Source organism: Cyanistes caeruleus, chromosome 24 (assembly GCF_971803275.1).
Source record: "Cyanistes caeruleus chromosome 24, bCyaCae1.hap1.1, whole genome shotgun sequence".
Classification (NCBI taxonomy): Eukaryota; Metazoa; Chordata; class Aves; order Passeriformes; family Paridae; genus Cyanistes; species Cyanistes caeruleus.
This window is the reverse complement of record NC_141724.1, coordinates 4315876-4332706: the sequence shown is the minus strand read 5'-3', so window position 1 is coordinate 4332706 and position 16831 is coordinate 4315876. Positions and strand designations below refer to the sequence as shown.

General features: G+C 53.5%; 2 protein-coding genes across 6 annotated transcripts in view; both read left to right on the top strand.

Moving 5' to 3' along the window:
• The window catches only part of C24H6orf89 (chromosome 24 C6orf89 homolog), a 32347-nt gene extending 29957 nt beyond the window's left edge, over window positions 1-2390 (top strand). For all 4 annotated transcript variants that reach the window (XR_015279095.1, XR_015279094.1, XR_015279097.1 and 1 more), the window contains 2 exons: window positions 391-479; window positions 1434-2390. The gene's annotated coding sequence lies outside the window, so the exon portion shown is untranslated. The remainder of the gene's footprint in view (window positions 1-390; window positions 480-1433) is intronic.
• Window positions 2391-6462: 4072 nt separating this feature from the next.
• Window positions 6463-14664, top strand: PI16 (peptidase inhibitor 16). 2 transcript variants are annotated; one of them, XM_023942068.2, is made up of 6 exons: window positions 6463-6784; window positions 9215-9433; window positions 9695-9804; window positions 10598-10686; window positions 11080-12897; window positions 13249-14664. In XM_023942068.2, the coding sequence occupies exons 1-6, from the start codon at window positions 6485-6487 to the stop codon at window positions 13389-13391; spliced, it is 2679 nt and encodes an 892-aa protein (XP_023797836.2). In that variant the 5' UTR covers window positions 6463-6484; the 3' UTR covers window positions 13392-14664. The 2 variants fall into 2 exon arrangements, with proteins under 2 accessions (XP_023797836.2, XP_023797837.2); XM_023942069.2 differs by having other exon boundaries at window positions 6479-6784; window positions 13252-14664.
• Window positions 14665-16831: the final 2167 nt, after the last annotated feature.

Genomic DNA, 16831 nt, shown 5'->3' with positions numbered 1-16831 from the left:
GGTCTGGGCAGGAACAACTCACATTGGCTGTGGGAACAGTTATTGTAAGAAGATTGAGGGAATCGAAAAAGAGAACACACAGCTGCTTGTTTGCAGCTATTATCCCCCATAAGTTCCAGGCCCAGTGCCCATCCCCTGCTCTGTTCTGAGGGGGGTGAGGGATCTGCTCCATGGAGTTGTCTGCCCTGGCTTTAGCTGCTTTGGGGTCAGGCTGGTGACTAAACAGCCCTGACAGGCCATGGCAGGAGACCAAGGCCTGTTTTCTCTGTTTTCTGCATTCATCCCAAGTTTTGCTTTGGCTGGGAGATCCCAGCTGAATCAGCCCCCTCTCTGGGATGGGTGTTTCCCCTTTCCTCACGCCCTCTTTATCTTGGCATTTTCTGTTTCCAGGGGTAACATGAAAGGCAAAAAGCCCTACACGGAAGGACCCTCGTGTGAAACGTGTCCCACGGGCACAGTCTGTGTGAACAACCTGTGTGGTGAGTGAGCAGAGCCGCGTGTGGCCCTGGAGGGGCTGTTGGGACTGAGACCCTGGGCTGGGTCTGAGCTCTGAACCCTCCTGGAGCTCTCAGGAAGCCCTTGAACTGCATTTCCAGGGCTGGAGCAGGAGAAAGGACAACAGCCTTAAGATAAGGAAGGGCTTGTACCCCATTAGGCAGCATTATTTGCCCCTTGCATGGCAGGAGGTTGTGAGGGACATGGGATGTCTCCAGGTTGGGAATCCTGGAGTGGGGAATGGCCCAGAGTGATCTGAGAGGGGTCAGCCTCTGTTTCAGCCCCTCACTGGCTTCTGCTGGTCCTGCTCAGTGCAGGGGATCCATTGAGGTCAGCTGAGCCAGCCCTAACCCAAGGCACTTTTCATTTCTGCATCTCTTTCAGCCCTGCCAAAACTCACAGCCAAACCAGAGCCCACAGTACCAGTACACACCACAACCAAACCAGAGCCACAGCATCAGAAGCCACCAGAACTACAGCCAAGCCACCATCCAAAAATTCACTTCCAACCACAATCAGTGCCAAGCCACCACCCACAGCCACACTGCCAAACACAGCCAAACCCAATCCTCCAACACTCACCTATCACAAGAGCCAAACAAACATCTGCCACCATGCTTCCAACAACCCCAGCCAGTCCAAAACACACAACAACAAAACACATCACAACTCTGGCTAAGCCTAAACCAACCACAACTCTGGCTAAGCCAATATCTGCTGCTACAACACCAGCACATGCCACGACAGACACCACCGAAAACTGCCACAACCACAAAGCCAGAGCAGAAGGACCTGATCCTGCTGAGACAAACAGAATCACTCTTTCCTTTGAGCCCATGTTAGACACATCTCCAGAGGTAGAGGCAGGCATTGAAGAGCCTTTTAGCTCCATCACTGAAGAGGATCTTCTCTTCTAACTTCATGTTCTCTTCCTTCAGTTTCTGCCCAGGACACAGAAGAACTGGAGCCAAACTTGGACCAGACAAGTGTGGATCCACCCAAAGGTGGAGCCCCCAGTACCTGCCTGGGGCTTTCCCTCTTCCTCCTCCCCAGTGCCATCCTGGTGGGCCTTCTGCTCTGAAGGGTCTTCCTCAGCTGTCCCTGCACCCCTCACCAAGGCTTTTGTCAGCGCTGGTTATTCCACAGCCCTGGTAGGCTCAGGAGACTCCTTGGACAATTCACACGCTCCCTCCTTACGCCGCCTTCTCTGCTGCAGCCCCGGCGAGCCAAGGGCAGCTGGCAGTCCCAGGGGAACTTTGTCCCCTTCCTGAGGAGACCAGAGGGCAGGAGGGTGTTTGCCATAATGCTGGTGACCTCGGACGCTTCTCCTTTTTCCTGGCTTCTGTTCCATTTCCAGGCTGGAAGTGTTGAGCTCTCCCACGCACCCACAAACCCATCTGGCTGGCAGGCCCTGCCACAGCGTGACCCTGGGGACAGAGGGTGACTTGGGGACAATGAGGCATGCTGGTTGGCTTTGGTGTTTGTAGATGAGACATGCTGGTTGGCTTTGGTGTTTGTCAGGATGCGTTTCCAGCAGAAATGCTCTTTTCCTTCCCAATGTGTCTCAGTTTTGGACATATGTTATCTCTTTCCTTTTTTGTCTAAATAGAGTGGCTTTTTTGAGGATTTCTGTTTTCCCCTGGTTGTGGTGTAGCTCTGGCCAGTACTACCCAGCTGATCCCCCCTCTCCTCCTCACACTCTGCAGCCCTTGCCTCCTCCAGTGCCACAGATTTATTTTACGCGTGTGCCTGCACCTGTGTGCACGCACAGAAGAGAAACCTTCAGAGCTGAGAGAGGCCACCAGCTCCTTCATGTAGCTTTTACCTGCATGGCTTCATTCTTTGCATAATTTCTGTGTATTTGAATTTAAATACAGATCCTGCTTGATGTGAAACTTGTGCGTGTGTGGTCAGAGAAAAAATCCCCACATGTGTTTGTACAATCTGAGCTCCAGACATGCAAGTGCTGCTGTTACATGTCACTGGTGGCTCGGCAGCCCCAGCTGTGCTGCAGGACCCTGGCTGAGGTCACTGCCAGTCCGGCCTGACCAGCAGATGGCACTGGGAGAGGCACCGCTGAGAACTGGGCAGCTCAACTCGCCCCGCACACCCTGCCCACAGCTCTGAGCTTTGTTCCACCGCCAGCTTCAGCTGGAGTTAAGAATCACATTAGAAATAACCTCTATGATTTCTGCTGCCCAGCTGCCTTCGGGGGACAAACCCATCCCTGGCCTCTGGACAGAGGATAAAAATACAGCCCCCACAGGCTGCTCCTCACCCGGGACAGGGGAGTGGGGTCGGAGATGAGAGAGCATTTCAGGACCTTGTCAGGTTTTGCATCTGTGTGAAGGACAGTGTGGCATTCCCTAAAAGTTCCCTAGAAACACTACAAAGAGCACAAAACCATTTCTCCTCCCAGCAAGATCAAGGCTCTTGGGCAAACCCTGATTTTTTGCAGTGTGGGATCCCCCACCCTGCTGAGAGCCAAGGAGGCACAACATCGAGGCTGCTGCTTAACAGCCACCACCATCATTCCAGGATTCAGTGTTTTATCGCTGGGGTGGGGCTACCAACCTTGTGAAAACTCCTGAGTTTTGTTCTCCTGAAGGCTTTGCCTTGTGGAGCTGGGCTGCTGTGCAAGGACCTATTTATAGAGTTCCTCGCAGCAGCAAAGTCCAAGCCAAAGGAAATCCGCTTTCCTCTTGCCCTGCTCCCTGGGCCAGCGGGGCTGAGCCTGCCCACACGGGCATTTGGGGGCTTGGCTTCATCCTGACTTTGGGGGTTTAGGCAAGGGCAGGGTTTGGTGTGCTGCACAGGGGAGAATGCACAAAACATTCAAGGGAGACTTTTGCAGCATTTCCACTCCTCTTCTGGGGTTGGCATAAAGGGGACTCTGGCACTGGGGTGACCCTGGCAAAGATTCTGCCAGGTCCTTACAGCCCTGTGTGGTGGGAGGAGGAGGAGGAGGCATTAACCATCAGCTGGGCTGGTTAAATGGTGGGATTTGTGGTGTTTAGGAGGCCTGGCTTCTTTATGAACCTCACCTGCTTGGTTGCCTCCATCCCTGGGTCCGTTTCCAGCAGGGACAGGGAGCTGTTTGCTGCAGGTGGAGCGAGAGGAGGTTCTTTTGCTTCAGCTCCTGAATCTGCCGTGAATGCAGTGGGCCAGAACAGTTGTGGTGAGCTCACACCCTGCTGGGTATTTGCATTTGGGGTCATGCTGCTGGCAGCTCCATCCAGCTTCCTGCAGAGTGTTTGGGCTGGAAGTGCTCTTGTCCCACGGTGTCCTCTGAGGGTCTGGGGAGGACCTACCTTTCTTGATCTTGTTACCTGGCTGCTCTTTGCTAAAAGGTCTTGCCCTTCCATGCCATTGCAAACATCTGCAAAACTAAAACAGGAGGGCACTTGTCCTGGTGGTAAGGAATTGATTCTGGCCAAATCTTCCAAGACTCAGTCTGCAGCACAGCTTCCAGAGTAGCTGCTGTCTTCAGCTGCCAGGGGGAATGGTGCTCACACCTTCTACATCATTAGGGTGGGAAACCCAGAGGTGAGGCCACAATGGCAAAACTGGAATTACCCAGGGGAGGTTCTGATACCTTGGTCAAAGAGCTGCAAGTGAGCCCTGTTCATTTTCCTCATCTAGAGCTCGTTTGACATATCCTTGGAAAGGCTGCAGGAGGCTGGGACTTCTCTAGAGAATCTGCTGGTCCTAGTGACCTGCTGAGGTGGAACTGGGGGGAATGGGTCTTTTCCTGCAGCTATTGAGGCATTGTGGTGACAGACACAATTGGATGAGTCAATATTGATTGAGTGTCTCACCATAGCCTCCTTCACTTCAGGTCCCCTTGGCGCTCATTATACTGGTTTGGACAATACCCCATTCTCACCATGCCTAACTCAGAGGGATTCCCAGTCAACACTTGTATCCTAGCATTTTTAAATAATAAAATGGATGAATGAATAGGGTGGAAGGTGATAAACTCTTCCAGAGCTCATAAATCCAGGCGAGTAGGGAGAAGAGAGAGATCCTGTTACTCCCACAGCAGTGCAGGAGCCTTGTCAGACAGCGGCCAGCCCCACTGGAGACCCTCGAGACGTGAGTCAGTAGCAACCCAGGCTTGGTCCCTCCTGTGCTGCAGAGTGGGGCCTCTGGAGCCAGCAGAGCCTGTCAGGTGTCGGTGTGTGGCTCCTGTCCCCGGGGTGTGGGGATGGGCTGTTCCTTGAGCGAGCAGAAGGAAAGCTGCATTCCACACACACTTACCTAATGCCGGCTGGACACGAGTGTCTCAGCTCCAGGGTGGGGCTCGGACCTTGCACTGCTAATCTTGATGCTTCAGACATTAGCTCCAGAAGGAGTCATCAGAGCAGGTTGGGAGTTGAGAAATGGCCCTGCACCCCTTTGGCAGCCACCCTGCTGTTGCCAAAGGCATCAGCTCTTACTCACGTTACCCCATCAGCCACATGCCCTGGTGATGACTCCTCCAGGGCTGTTTGCTCTTCCTCACAAGCTCTGTGTATCCCATTTTCCTTCATCCTTGTTGCCACACTCTCCCCTGCAGGGCTCAGCCAGGGTGCCAAGGGCTATGGGGAGTTTGGTCCTGCATCTCCACATCATGTTTGGAGAGACCTGCACCTGCACTGCTCTTGTGGAAGGCGTCCTTGCTCATGGCAGAGGGGTTGGAATGAGATGAGCTCTCAGGTTCTTTCCAAACCATTCCATGGTTCTATGATTCTCAGCACTTACTACTTGTAAGCCAGGCTATGGTGAGCTGGCCAGCAGGAGCTGGAGCCCATGTTGATTTTTTCTAGATATTTCTCCAGGTCTCCAGAGATACAACAGCAAATATGTTGAGGTGCCTCCATCAAGAGACAGATTTGCCTTAGCAGTACATGGGCATGTCTGGTTTGACCACCTGAGTTGAAGACCTGGTGAGATGTTGGCCTCAGACCCCACGTGCAGGAATTGTTGGACAATTGAGGGTATGGCTGACCCCAGAGCTAGTGAAAAACGAGGTAATACACAGAGCTGAGATCTGGGGGGCAGCAGGAGAGCTGTTGTGGTGATAGAGCTGATCCGTGTGGTCCAAAAGCAGAGGAACACCGACAAAGCATTGCCTGGGGAGCGGGGAGGGGAGCGGAGGGGGAGGCAGAGCCGGCAGAGTGTGATTAACTTGGCTCTGCTCTGCAGAGCTGCCCAGCCGCTGATCTCCCGAGCAGGCTGCGATCCCAGCGCAGCTCCTGGAGCCGGGCCGGCCGCTTGCACAATCGCAGATGGGGACCGAGGCTGCAGCAGCCCGGGGGGCTCGGCCAGAGCGGCTCCGGAGCGGGGGATGCGGGACACGGATGCTGAGCCCTCCGGGTGCCTGCGGGGAGGGAGCACAGCCTGTCCCCACAGAACTGATGGTTTGGTTATTCCAGCCAGCCCTGAGGGCAGCCACAGACTCTCAGCTCCCCTGTTCGGGGCAGTTTCAGCTCTGTACCCTGTTCTTCCTCTCCTGCTCCCCCTTCTCCTGACGGTTGAGGGAAGAGGCATCAACCCTCTGCTTTCCCCTGATCCCAGCAGGCTGGGGGAGCCCAGGGGCTGCTCCTCAGCTGCCAAATGCTGTCCCCCCAACACAGACATGGGGCTGGCTGAGGTGGGCTCTGACTGTCTCGGGAGCTGCTGTGCTGCAAACTGCTCTCAGCAATTGCATCTTGCTGCCTTTGTTTCTAACGCAGCTGCAATTCCAGGGACGGGGGAAGACCCGTGTGAAAACAGGGCTTTGTCAGTTGCTGTGGGAGTATTGTTATAGATTAGGAGAAATGGAACAGGAGGTAGAAGAGAGAACCTGTAACTGAGGGTTCAGGGGATGGCTGATGTTTGGAGAAGCAGAGGCCTGGATGAAGAATGCCAATCCAGGGATTAGGATTCAGGCACAGGGTCTGTCCCCAGGAGAGGACCCCGCGTGTTCACTGGCACTGCTGCCTCTCCATCAAGGCCGATATGTGAGATGGGTGTGTTCTGCATGGCTCCAAAACTCTTAATAAATACATTTCCTCCCCAATCTTCAAGCTGTTGGGTGTTCCTTGCTTTTGGGAGGTGCTTTAAATCTGACTGCCAGAGCCGTGGGCTGCTGAGAGCAGAAGCTGCCTGCACGATGCTGAGCTCGGGTCTTCCTCCCGTTCTCCTGGTGCTCTCAGTGCTGGAGCTGAGCTGGTCCCTGAGTGATGAAGAAAAGAAGATCATCTTGGATGAGCATAATAGATATCGCTCCCAGGTCTCTCCTCCTGCCAAGGCTATGATGAAGATGGTAAGTGGCTTTTATTACAGAGGAATATTGGGGTGTTTGTGTGGTCCAAGGCGGGATCTTAATGCAAGGAGGGATCAGGGTGTTCCTTAGTGGAGGAAGAGCAATTCTCGTGTAGGGTTACAAGTCGGTGTCAATGGAGGGGTTCCCCAAACTGCCTCTAAAGAGAAGAGTTTCCTTCACCTCTGGAATTGTCTTTGATCATTTTCTGCAAGTTCCTAAGTGTGCTGTGAGTCCCCTGATGCTCTTCATGAGAGTGATGCAGCTCTCACTCACGTGAGTGCCTGCTGGAGCTCCCTGTGCTGGCAGGAAGGGCAGGTGAGGCACTGCCATGAGCAGGTGCTGTGATGTGGAGACTTTGCCAAGAGCTGGTGGGGGAATGCTGCTGTGTGGGACATCACACAGCACTCTGTATTTTCCTGTGCAGGTGGTGGTACTTTTATCTATTGGAGGGAATGTCAACTTGTCAGTCAAGGTCTTTCAGTTACTTGGGCTCGTCACACTCCTAATCCTCGCCACGACTTGGTGTCTTGGAGACGCGGGATCCCCTGTTTTGCTTGGGGAAATCAAGTCAGGTCCCACATCAGTGAGACCTGTAGTAAGACCAAAAACAAGCTTGGTGCTGATGCTGCTTTTTTGTCTTGTTCAGACTCTTGATTTGATTAAAAGTTGGCTATCAAGTTTTATCTTGCACCACATGTGATTTTTCCTCCCTGTTTGCAAGTCACACAAAGAAGGATAATTGTTTATCATGGAGACTTGGAGTCCTTTCCTCTTTGGGTCACATTGTGCTTGTAGGACACCTCCCTGCCTGGCCCAGAAGTTGCCCAGAATAAGCAAAACCTTTGTGGGCTGATAAATGGCAATTCTTAACAATTAGAAGAAGCAAAATGTTAAATTCAGGAAGAGAAGGCCTGACCAGTGGCTGCAGACTCAGAGGGGACAGAGACAGAACGCCCAGCATCATGATCTCATCAAACCCACCAGGCACAGCAAACTCAGAGTATCAGGACTTTGGAGCCAAAGTTTTAGAGAAAACCTGAGGGAAATGATCTCTCAGGGTCCTTAAGTCAGTGCAGTTCCAAACCTGTGGGGGCTGCTTCTGGCTGAATCTTTGACTGCAGCCCCTGTGCTTTGAGATGCTCCCACTGCAGCTTCTGCTCCTGCTTAAACACACAGGACCTGCTCATGGTCTGGAGCCAAAGGCTTTTTCATTTTGAAGCCCAGCAAATGTTTAGCTCACAGCAGCCCTGATTCCTCAGTAGAGGTTTTCCATGAGAACACCATCCTCACCTCCCTCCTGGGACCTTTGCTTGGGCTGTCTTTGCCTCTGGGTTCACCTGCTACCATGGCACTGTGCCTGGCTGAGGTCACTCCGTGCTTCCTTTTGGGACATGGGGCTGGTTGCTTAGGAAATATTTAGTTGAAGAGGAGGAATCTGTAGCCCAAAGCCACTTTACTAATGAGGCAAATCTGCAGGTGTGAGTCCCCTGTTCATGGAACCCAGCTCCCTGCCAGAGGGAGAGGGGTGTGTGCTCCCCACATCGGGTCTCCAGCCATCTCTGTCAGCGTGGCTTGGGGCCATGGTGGGAGGTGAACCAAAATTCTGTGTCACATCCAGGTGTCTTTGGGCTTGTCCTCATCCCCTCACCACCCCAATGGTGACATGCCCTCCTGTCTGGCACCTTTTGGATCCAGCTGGCTCTGTCCAGGAAGGTCCCCCCCTCAGGACCCCCTGTCTGCAGGGCTGCCTTCCAGCAGCCAAGCTGTTCTCTCCATCAAGGATGGTCCAAACAGCTGCAGTGTAGGATTCCCCACATGCATGCCTGCGAGAAAAGCTCTCCACCTTCTCCTCCTCCTCCTTCTCCTCCTGCACATCCCTGTGGCCAGGGGCTCAGCTGGTGGTGGGGCTGCTGCCGCTCCAGAGGGGGCTCCTGGCTGGCAGCCAGACAGACGCATCTCAATTCCAGACAAACAGATGATGTTTCCCAGAAGCGTGTGCTCCCAGGCTTTGTACAGCTGCCAGGAGAGACGTGTCCCATTCCCCTCCTATCCCCACCCTGGGCGAGGAGGGATGGCCCCAGGCCCCCCTGGTGTGACCCAAGATGGGTTTCCATCCTTCCTCCACCACTTCATTGTTTCTTCACGCTGGGTTGAGGATGCTCCATGGTGTTATATGAGCTCCAGGAGAGGTTGTGAGGGTCGTGCTGGTGCCCTGACCTTCTCCTGTCTGACCCATAAACCAAGGTTTAGTTTGTGCTGGGACTGACCATGGAGCTCCCCTGTCCTGAGGACTGTGTTAGGGAGGGTTTTCAATTTTCCTCATGGATGGGGAAACTGTGGCCAGACAGTGCAGGGGTCCTTGGTAAGTGCCTTGTTTGTGTTGGAGAGCCCAGTGTCCCTCTCTGTGTGCTGACACCGAGCTCCTTTCAGACCTGGGACAAGGAGCTGGAGGTCCTTGCTCAATCCTATGCAGAGAAGTGCATCTGGGATCACAACAAGGAGAGAGGTCGACGGGGAGAAAACCTCTTTGCTATGGCCCCAACCCTGGAACTAGAATTTGCTGTGGAAGACTGGAATGGGGAGGAGAAATTCTACAACTTGACAACATCCACGTGTGTCCCCGGGCAGATGTGTGGCCACTACACCCAGGTACCAGCTGCTGGGGTGGAGGGGGAGCTGCTCAGCAGAGCTGGGTGCCAGATTTTCTCCGAGAGAGACGAAGTCTGAGTGTTTCTTCACAGCTTGGGTAGGGGCAGAGATGGTGGTGGATCCTGAATGCCAAAGCAATGTGGGGATGTGGGATCTGGGGATCACTCTGTGGGATGAGGAGGTCTTTGGAGCAGTCTTTAAGGCCGGGGGACAGGCTGCCTTCACCCAATCCCCTCACCTCCACCCTGATCTTTGTCTTAGGTGGTTTGGTCAAACACACATCAGATTGGCTGCGGGGCACATTTTTGTGAGAAGATCGATGGAATTGAAACAGAGAACATGCACCTACTTGTTTGCAACTATTATCCCCCGTAAGTCCCAGGCCCTGCACGGATTGATGCATCTCAGTGGGATTTCTGTGCTGGAAATGCCCTAGCTTCAGTCCTTGTGTCACAGCAGGGTTTGTCCTTGGTCAGAAATAGAAGTTCCAAATAATGCTTCTGTTATCTTGGGTTGGTCCCAGAGTAAGGAAGGGTTGTCTGGAGATCCTGGCCCATGATTATGACTGCTGAGGGCTGGTTCAGCTCCTGGCACACACCCAGGGAGGGACTGTCTTCCCCGAGAGCTGCTCAAGGCTGAGGTGGCAGTAGCTGAGGGTACAAACAACTCCCTGGGTCTTGTTCTTCCCTGCTGGCAGCAGCCATTGCCTGGGGTGGAGAAGGCCTTTTGCAGCAGCAGGAAGGGTTGGAGGTGGGAGAAGAGCTGGGTACCCCCTTCCCAGCCCTGGGACCAGCCTTGGCACCACTTGCTTGGAGCTGCTGAGAGCACCAAGAGCAGCCAGTGGCTGCAGACCTTCCTGGGGATCTGGAGCAGAAGTGAGATGGAATTCCTTTTTTCAGTGCCCATCCCCTGCTCTGTTCTGAGGGGGGTGAGGGATCTGCTCCATGGAGTTGTCTGCCCTGGCTTTAGCTGCCTTGGGGTCAGGCTGGTGACTAAACAGCCCTGACAGGCCATGGCAGGAGACCAAGGCCTGTTTTCTCTGTTTTCTACATTCATCCCAAGTTTTGCTTTGGCTGGGAGATCCCAGCTGAATCAGCCCCCTCTCTGGGATGGGTGTTTCCCCTTTCCTCACGCCCTCTTTATCTTGGCATTTTCTGTTTCCAGGGGTAACATGAAAGGCAAAAAGCCCTACACGGAAGGACCCTCGTGTGAAACGTGTCCCACGGGCACAGTCTGTGTGAACAACCTGTGTGGTGAGTGAGCAGAGCCGCGTGTGGCCCTGGAGGGGCTGTTGGGACTGAGACCCTGGGCTGGGTCTGAGCTCTGAACCCTCCTGGAGCTCTCAGGAAGCCCTTGAACTGCATTTCCAGGGCTGGAGCAGGAGAAAGGACAACAGCCTTAAGATAAGGAAGGGCTTGTACCCCATTAGGCAGCATTATTTGCCCCTTGCATGGCAGGAGGTTGTGAGGGACATGGGATGTCTCCAGGTTGGGAATCCTGGAGTGGGGAATAGCCCAGAGTGATCTGAGAGGGGTCAGCCTCTGTTTCAGCCCCTCACTGGCTTCTGCTGGTCCTGCTCAGTGCAGGGGATCCATTGAGGTCAGCTGAGCCAGCCCTAACCCAAGGCACTTTTCATCTCTCACCAGAACTCGTTGTAGAAGAGACCACTCCGGCCTCTGTGACAGCAAAGGCAAGGCCATCCACCCCAGCCACAGCCAAACCAGAGCCCACAGCCACACCAGAGCTCACAGCCAAACCAGAACCCACAGCCAAACCAGAGCTCACAGCCAAACCAGAGCCCACAACCAAACCAGAACCCACAGCCAAACCAGAGCTCACAGCCAAACCAGAACCCACAGCCAAACCAGAGCCCACAACCAAACCAGAGCCCACAACCAAACCAGAGCTCACAGCCAAACCAGAGCCCACAGCCAAACCAGAACCCACAGCCACAGCCAAACCAGAACCCACAGTACCAGTTCACAGCACAGCTGAACCAGAACCCACACAACCAGTGTCTACCACAGCCAAGCCAAAACCTACATCTGCACTTCCAACCACAACCACAGCCAGACCATCACCCCCAGCCACACTCCCAACCACAGCCAAGCCCAAACCCCCAGCACAGGTACCCTTCAGCACAGCCAAGCCAAAACCTGCCAGCACAGTCCCTACAACCCCAGCCAGGCCAAAACCCACAACACCAGCAGCCACCACAGCCATGGCCAAGCCAAGACCCACCATGCCAGCAGCCACCAGCACTGCATCCAAGCCAAAAACCACCACAACTATGGCCAAGCCAACACCCACCACACCAAAACCCACCCTAACAAGCACTGCCACTAAGCCAGCTACCACCAAGGCAACATCCACTCCCCTGAAACCCAGCACAACCACCAGCACCAAACCAACAACCTCCACACCAAACCCCACCACAACCACCACCAAACCAACAACCTCCACACCAACCCCCCCCACAACCACCACCAAACCAACAACCTCCACACCAAACCCCACCACAACCACCACCAAACCAACAACCTCCACACCAAACCCCACCACAACCACCACCAAACCAACAACCTCCACACCAACCCCCCCCACAACCACCACCAAACCAACAACCTCCACACCAAACCCCACCACAACCACCACCAAACCAACAACCTCCACACCAAACCCCACCACAACCACCACCAAACCAACAACCTCCACACCAAACCCCACCACAACCACCACCAAACCAACAACCTCCACACCAAACCCCACCACAACCACCACCAAACCAACAACCTCCACACCAAACCCCACCACAACCACCACCAAACCAACAACCTCCACACCAAACCCCACCACAACTACCCCTACATCCAAGCCAAAATCCACCCCAACTGTAGCTAAGCCAAAACTTGCTACAGCCACGGCCAAACCAACCCCCACCACACCAACATCTACCACCACTACAGCCAAGCCAACACCTGCTGCTACAACACCAGCACCTGCCACAACAGCAAGGACACAACTGAAAACAGCCACAACCACAAAGCCAGAGCCAGAAAGATCTGATCCTACTGAGGCAACCGGGATCACTCTTTCCTTTGAGCCCACCATAGACCCAGATTATGAAGTGTCTCCAGAGGCAGACACTGGAGAGCCTTTTAGCTCCTTCACTACAGAGGATCCAGCCTTATTAGAAAGCATGGGCACAGCCTTCAGCCCCAGATCAGCCCCAGAAACAAAGAAAGAGGTCAAAGAGGATGGGAAAGAGAAATCAGCCTCTTCCAGTCCATCTCCATCCCTCAGCCAAGCTGTGCCAGAGATGAAGTTAGCTTTCAATAGAGCTGAGCTCATAACCCCCTCCAAGTCAGTGGTCCTCAGCCCTGAAGAGCCCACATTCTTGCGCTTAACATCATCCTCCAAAGACAAAAAAGGGCCGAGCCCCCATTTCCAGACCTCCCTCTCAGGTAAGGCAACCATGGAGTTTGTCCTGGCATGGACACACGGACATTCAGGGATCCCCAAGCAGCATGGAGAGGGCTTGGGAGGAGCAGTGTCACGCTGGTCCTTCGGATCCTCCTCTTGTATGTGGCACCAAGCCTTTTCTTCACTCTTTGCTCTAACCCTGAGGGGCTGATTGGATGTCCCTGAAGCATGGTCCCATTCACAGCCTGCTCCCACTAACGCACAGCTTCCCTGGACCAGAGCTCTACTGCCTCATGGTGCCTTGGGGCACGTCATGGCACACCTGCATGAGTGGAAGTTTCTCTTCTGCCAGATCTTCCCCTCTAACTCCACATTTTCCTCTCCTCTTCCAGCAGGTGCCCTGGACACAGAAGAACTGGAGCCAAACTCGGACCAGACAAGTGTGGATCCACCCAAAGGTGGAGCCCCCAGTACCTGCCTGGGGCTTTCCCTCTTCCTCCTCCCCAGTGCCATCCTGGTGGGCCTTCTGCTCTGAAGGGTCTTCCTCAGCTGTCCCTGCACCCCTCACCAAGGCTTTTGTCAGCGCTGGTTATTCCACAGCCCTGGTAGGCTCAGGAGACTCCTTGGACAATTCACACGCTCCCTCCTTACGCCGCCTTCTCTGCTGCAGCCCCGGCGAGCCAAGGGCAGCTGGCAGTCCCAGGGGAACTTTGTCCCCTTCCTGAGGAGACCAGAGGGCAGGAGGGTGTTTGCCATAATGCTGGTGACCTCGGACGCTTCTCCTTTTTCCTGGCTTCTGTTCCATTTCCAGGCTGGAAGTGTTGAGCTCTCCCATGCACCCACAAACCCATCTGGCTGGCAGGCCCTGCCACAGCGTGACCCTGGGGACAGAGGGTGACTTGGGGACAATGAGGCATGGTGGTTGGCTTTGGTGTTTGTCAGGATGCGTTTCCAGCAGAAATGCTCTTTTCCTTCCCAATGTGTTTCAGTTTTGGACGTATGTTATCTCTTTCCTTTTTTGTCTAAATAGAGTGGCTTTCTTGAGGATTTCTGTTTTCCCCTGGTTGTGGTGTAGCTCTGGCCAGTACTACCCAGCTGATCCCCCCTCTCCTCCTCACACTCTGCAGCCCTTGCCTCCTCCAGTGCCACAGATTTATTTTACGCGTGTGCCTGCACCTGTGTGCACGCACAGAAGAGAAACCTTCAGAGCTGAGAGAGGCCACCAGCTCCTTCATGTAGCTTTTACCTGCATGGCTTCATTCTTTGCATAATTTCTGTGTATTTGAATTAGGATACAGATTCCTCTTGACACGTAACTTGTGTGTGTGCGGTCAAGGAGAACAAGTCCCCACATGTGTTGGTACAATTGGAGCTCCAGACATACAAGTGACATTGTTAGAAGTTATTGGTGGCTCCTGGGCTTGTTGCAGGAGCACTGGCATTGTCTGGGCCACTGTGTTTTGTTACCCCACATCCCTCCTCCCTTCACCTGAGGATTCCCAGTCTGGTGTGTTAAATATGTGACAAGCTTTGCAGACAGGTGGAAGGAAGACAACAGCCCCTTCTCTGGTCATTGCAACTTTTCATTTCTTACAGATGAGGTGGAGGATGACCTGCAGGCCATTATTCAGTTCCTCCACTGCTGCTCTGTCCTGTGCATCCCCAGAGCATGCACTGAATAAATTCTGTTGTGAAAATCTGTTCACTGTCTCTCTGGGAAATCTGGACACCTGGGAGCAACTTATTATACCTGTAAAATGCCCTTAATTATGTACTTACCTGGAACTGATAAAAGACAACATGACTTCTGTGGGTCCTGAACAGGTTTTTTGGCTTTCCAAAAGCATCCATGTGCTGCTTTTTGTAAGGGTGTAACTTAATGTTTTTAAACTTGTGTAAAAACAGCAGGAGGCTATGGGGATTGAGGATGACGTAGGGAATTTTTCTTGAGCATCCAGCTGAGTGTAAAGTAAAAATGTGTCCTCACCAGGAATTCTTGGGCAAGAGAAGCAAGAGAAAAAGAGCTCAGAGCAAACAAAGAAATAAAAACAATGGCTACAGCACTTCTGCTTCCCCGTTTTAGGAAGCCCAGCACAAGATTTTTACACGATAAACACAATATTACATCTTGAGGCACAGAAAAAAGTTAAATGCAAGTGTACATCCCCAGATTCTGTTTTTGTAGCATTTTCACCTCTGGGAGCAGCAGAAGTTGAAAGTGGCTCGAGAGGCAGAATCAGCACTGGAGCAATGCTGGTGTCTGACTTTGCCTTTTGCTTTTCCCCATCCTCCTGCCCCTGCTTTTCTCAGCAAAGCTGCCCTGCACCTCCACATTTCCTTTCTCCCGAGCCCCAGCTGTGCTGCAGGACCCTGGCTGAGGTCACTGCCAGTCCGGCCTGACCAGCAGATGGCACTGGGAGAGGCACCGCTGAGAACTGGGCAGCTCAACTCGCCCCGCACACCCTGCCCACAGCTCTGAGCTTTGTTCCATCGCCAGCTTCAGCTGGAGTTAAGAATCACATTAGAAATAACCTCTATGATTTCTGCTGCCCAGCTGCCTTCGGGGGACAAACCCATCCCTGGCCTCTGGACAGAGGATAAAAATACAGCCCCCACAGGCTGCTCCTCACCCGGGACAGGGGAGTGGGGTCGGAGATGAGAGAGCATTTCAGGACCTTGTCAGGTTTTGCATCTGTGTGAAGGACAGTGTGGCATTCCCTGAAAGTTCCCTAGAAACACTACAAAGAGCACAAAACCTTTTCTCCTCCCAGCAAGATCAGGGCTCTTGGGCAAACCCTGATTTTTTGCAGTGTGGGATCCCCCACCCTGCTGAGAGCCAAGGAGGCACAACATCGAGGCTGCTGCTTAACAGCCACCACCATCATTCCAGGATTCAGGTGTTTTATCGCTGGGGTGGGGCTACCAACCTTGTGAAAACTCCTGAGTTTTGTTCTCCTGAAGGCTTTGCCTTGTGGAGCTGGGCTGCTGTGCAAGGACCTATTTATAGAGTTCCTCGCAGCAGCAAAGTCCAAGCCAAAGGAAATCCGCTTTCCTCTTGCCCTGCTCCCTGGGCCAGCGGGGCTGAGCCTGCCCACACGGGCATTTGGGGGCTTTGGCTTCATCCTGACTTTGGGGGTTTAGGCAAGGGCAGGGTTTGGTGTGCTGCACAGTGGAGAATGCACAAAACATTCAAGGGAGACTTTTGCAGCATTTCCACTCCTTTTCTGGGGTTGGCATAAAGGGGACTCTGGCACTGGGGTGACCCTGGCAAAGATTCTGCCAGGTCCTTACAGCCCTGTGTGGTGGGAGGAGGAGGAGGAGGCATTAACCATCAGCTGGGCTGGTTAAATGGTGGGATTTGTGGTGTTTAGGAGGCCTGGCTTCTTTATGAAGCTCACCTGCTTGGTTGCCTCCATCCCTGGGTCCGTTTCCAGCAGGGACAGGGAGCTGTTTGCTGCAGGTGGAGCGAGAGGAGGTTCTTTTGCTTCAGCTCCTGAATCTCCTGTGAATGCAGTGGGCCAGAACAGTTGTGGTGAGCTCACACCCTGCTGGGTATTTGCATTTGGGGTCATGCTGCTGGCAGCTCCATCCAGCTTCCTGCAGAGTGTTTGGGCTGGAAGTGCTCTTGTCCCACGGTGTCCTCTGAGGGTCTGGGGAGGACCTACCTTTCTTGATCTTGTTACCTGGCTGCTCTTTGCTAAAAGAAGGTGCCTATTCCTTCCTGCCACTGCAGTCAGGGATGGTGTGGCTGCCCCAGTGCCATGTGATGTGGAGTTCTAGCCAGTGAATCAGGTGGTGTCCCACATATCCACAGGTGTAATCTCAGCCAGGCTGGTCTCCCTCCTCCTAGGCAAAGCTGCCATTTCCTTTGTTACAGGACACATTGGAGCAATTAAACTTTACCTGGGCTGGTTTCTTAGTCCTTGATGGGATTTATTTGGGTTAGTGTACCTTGAAAGTACTTGCATTCTCCTC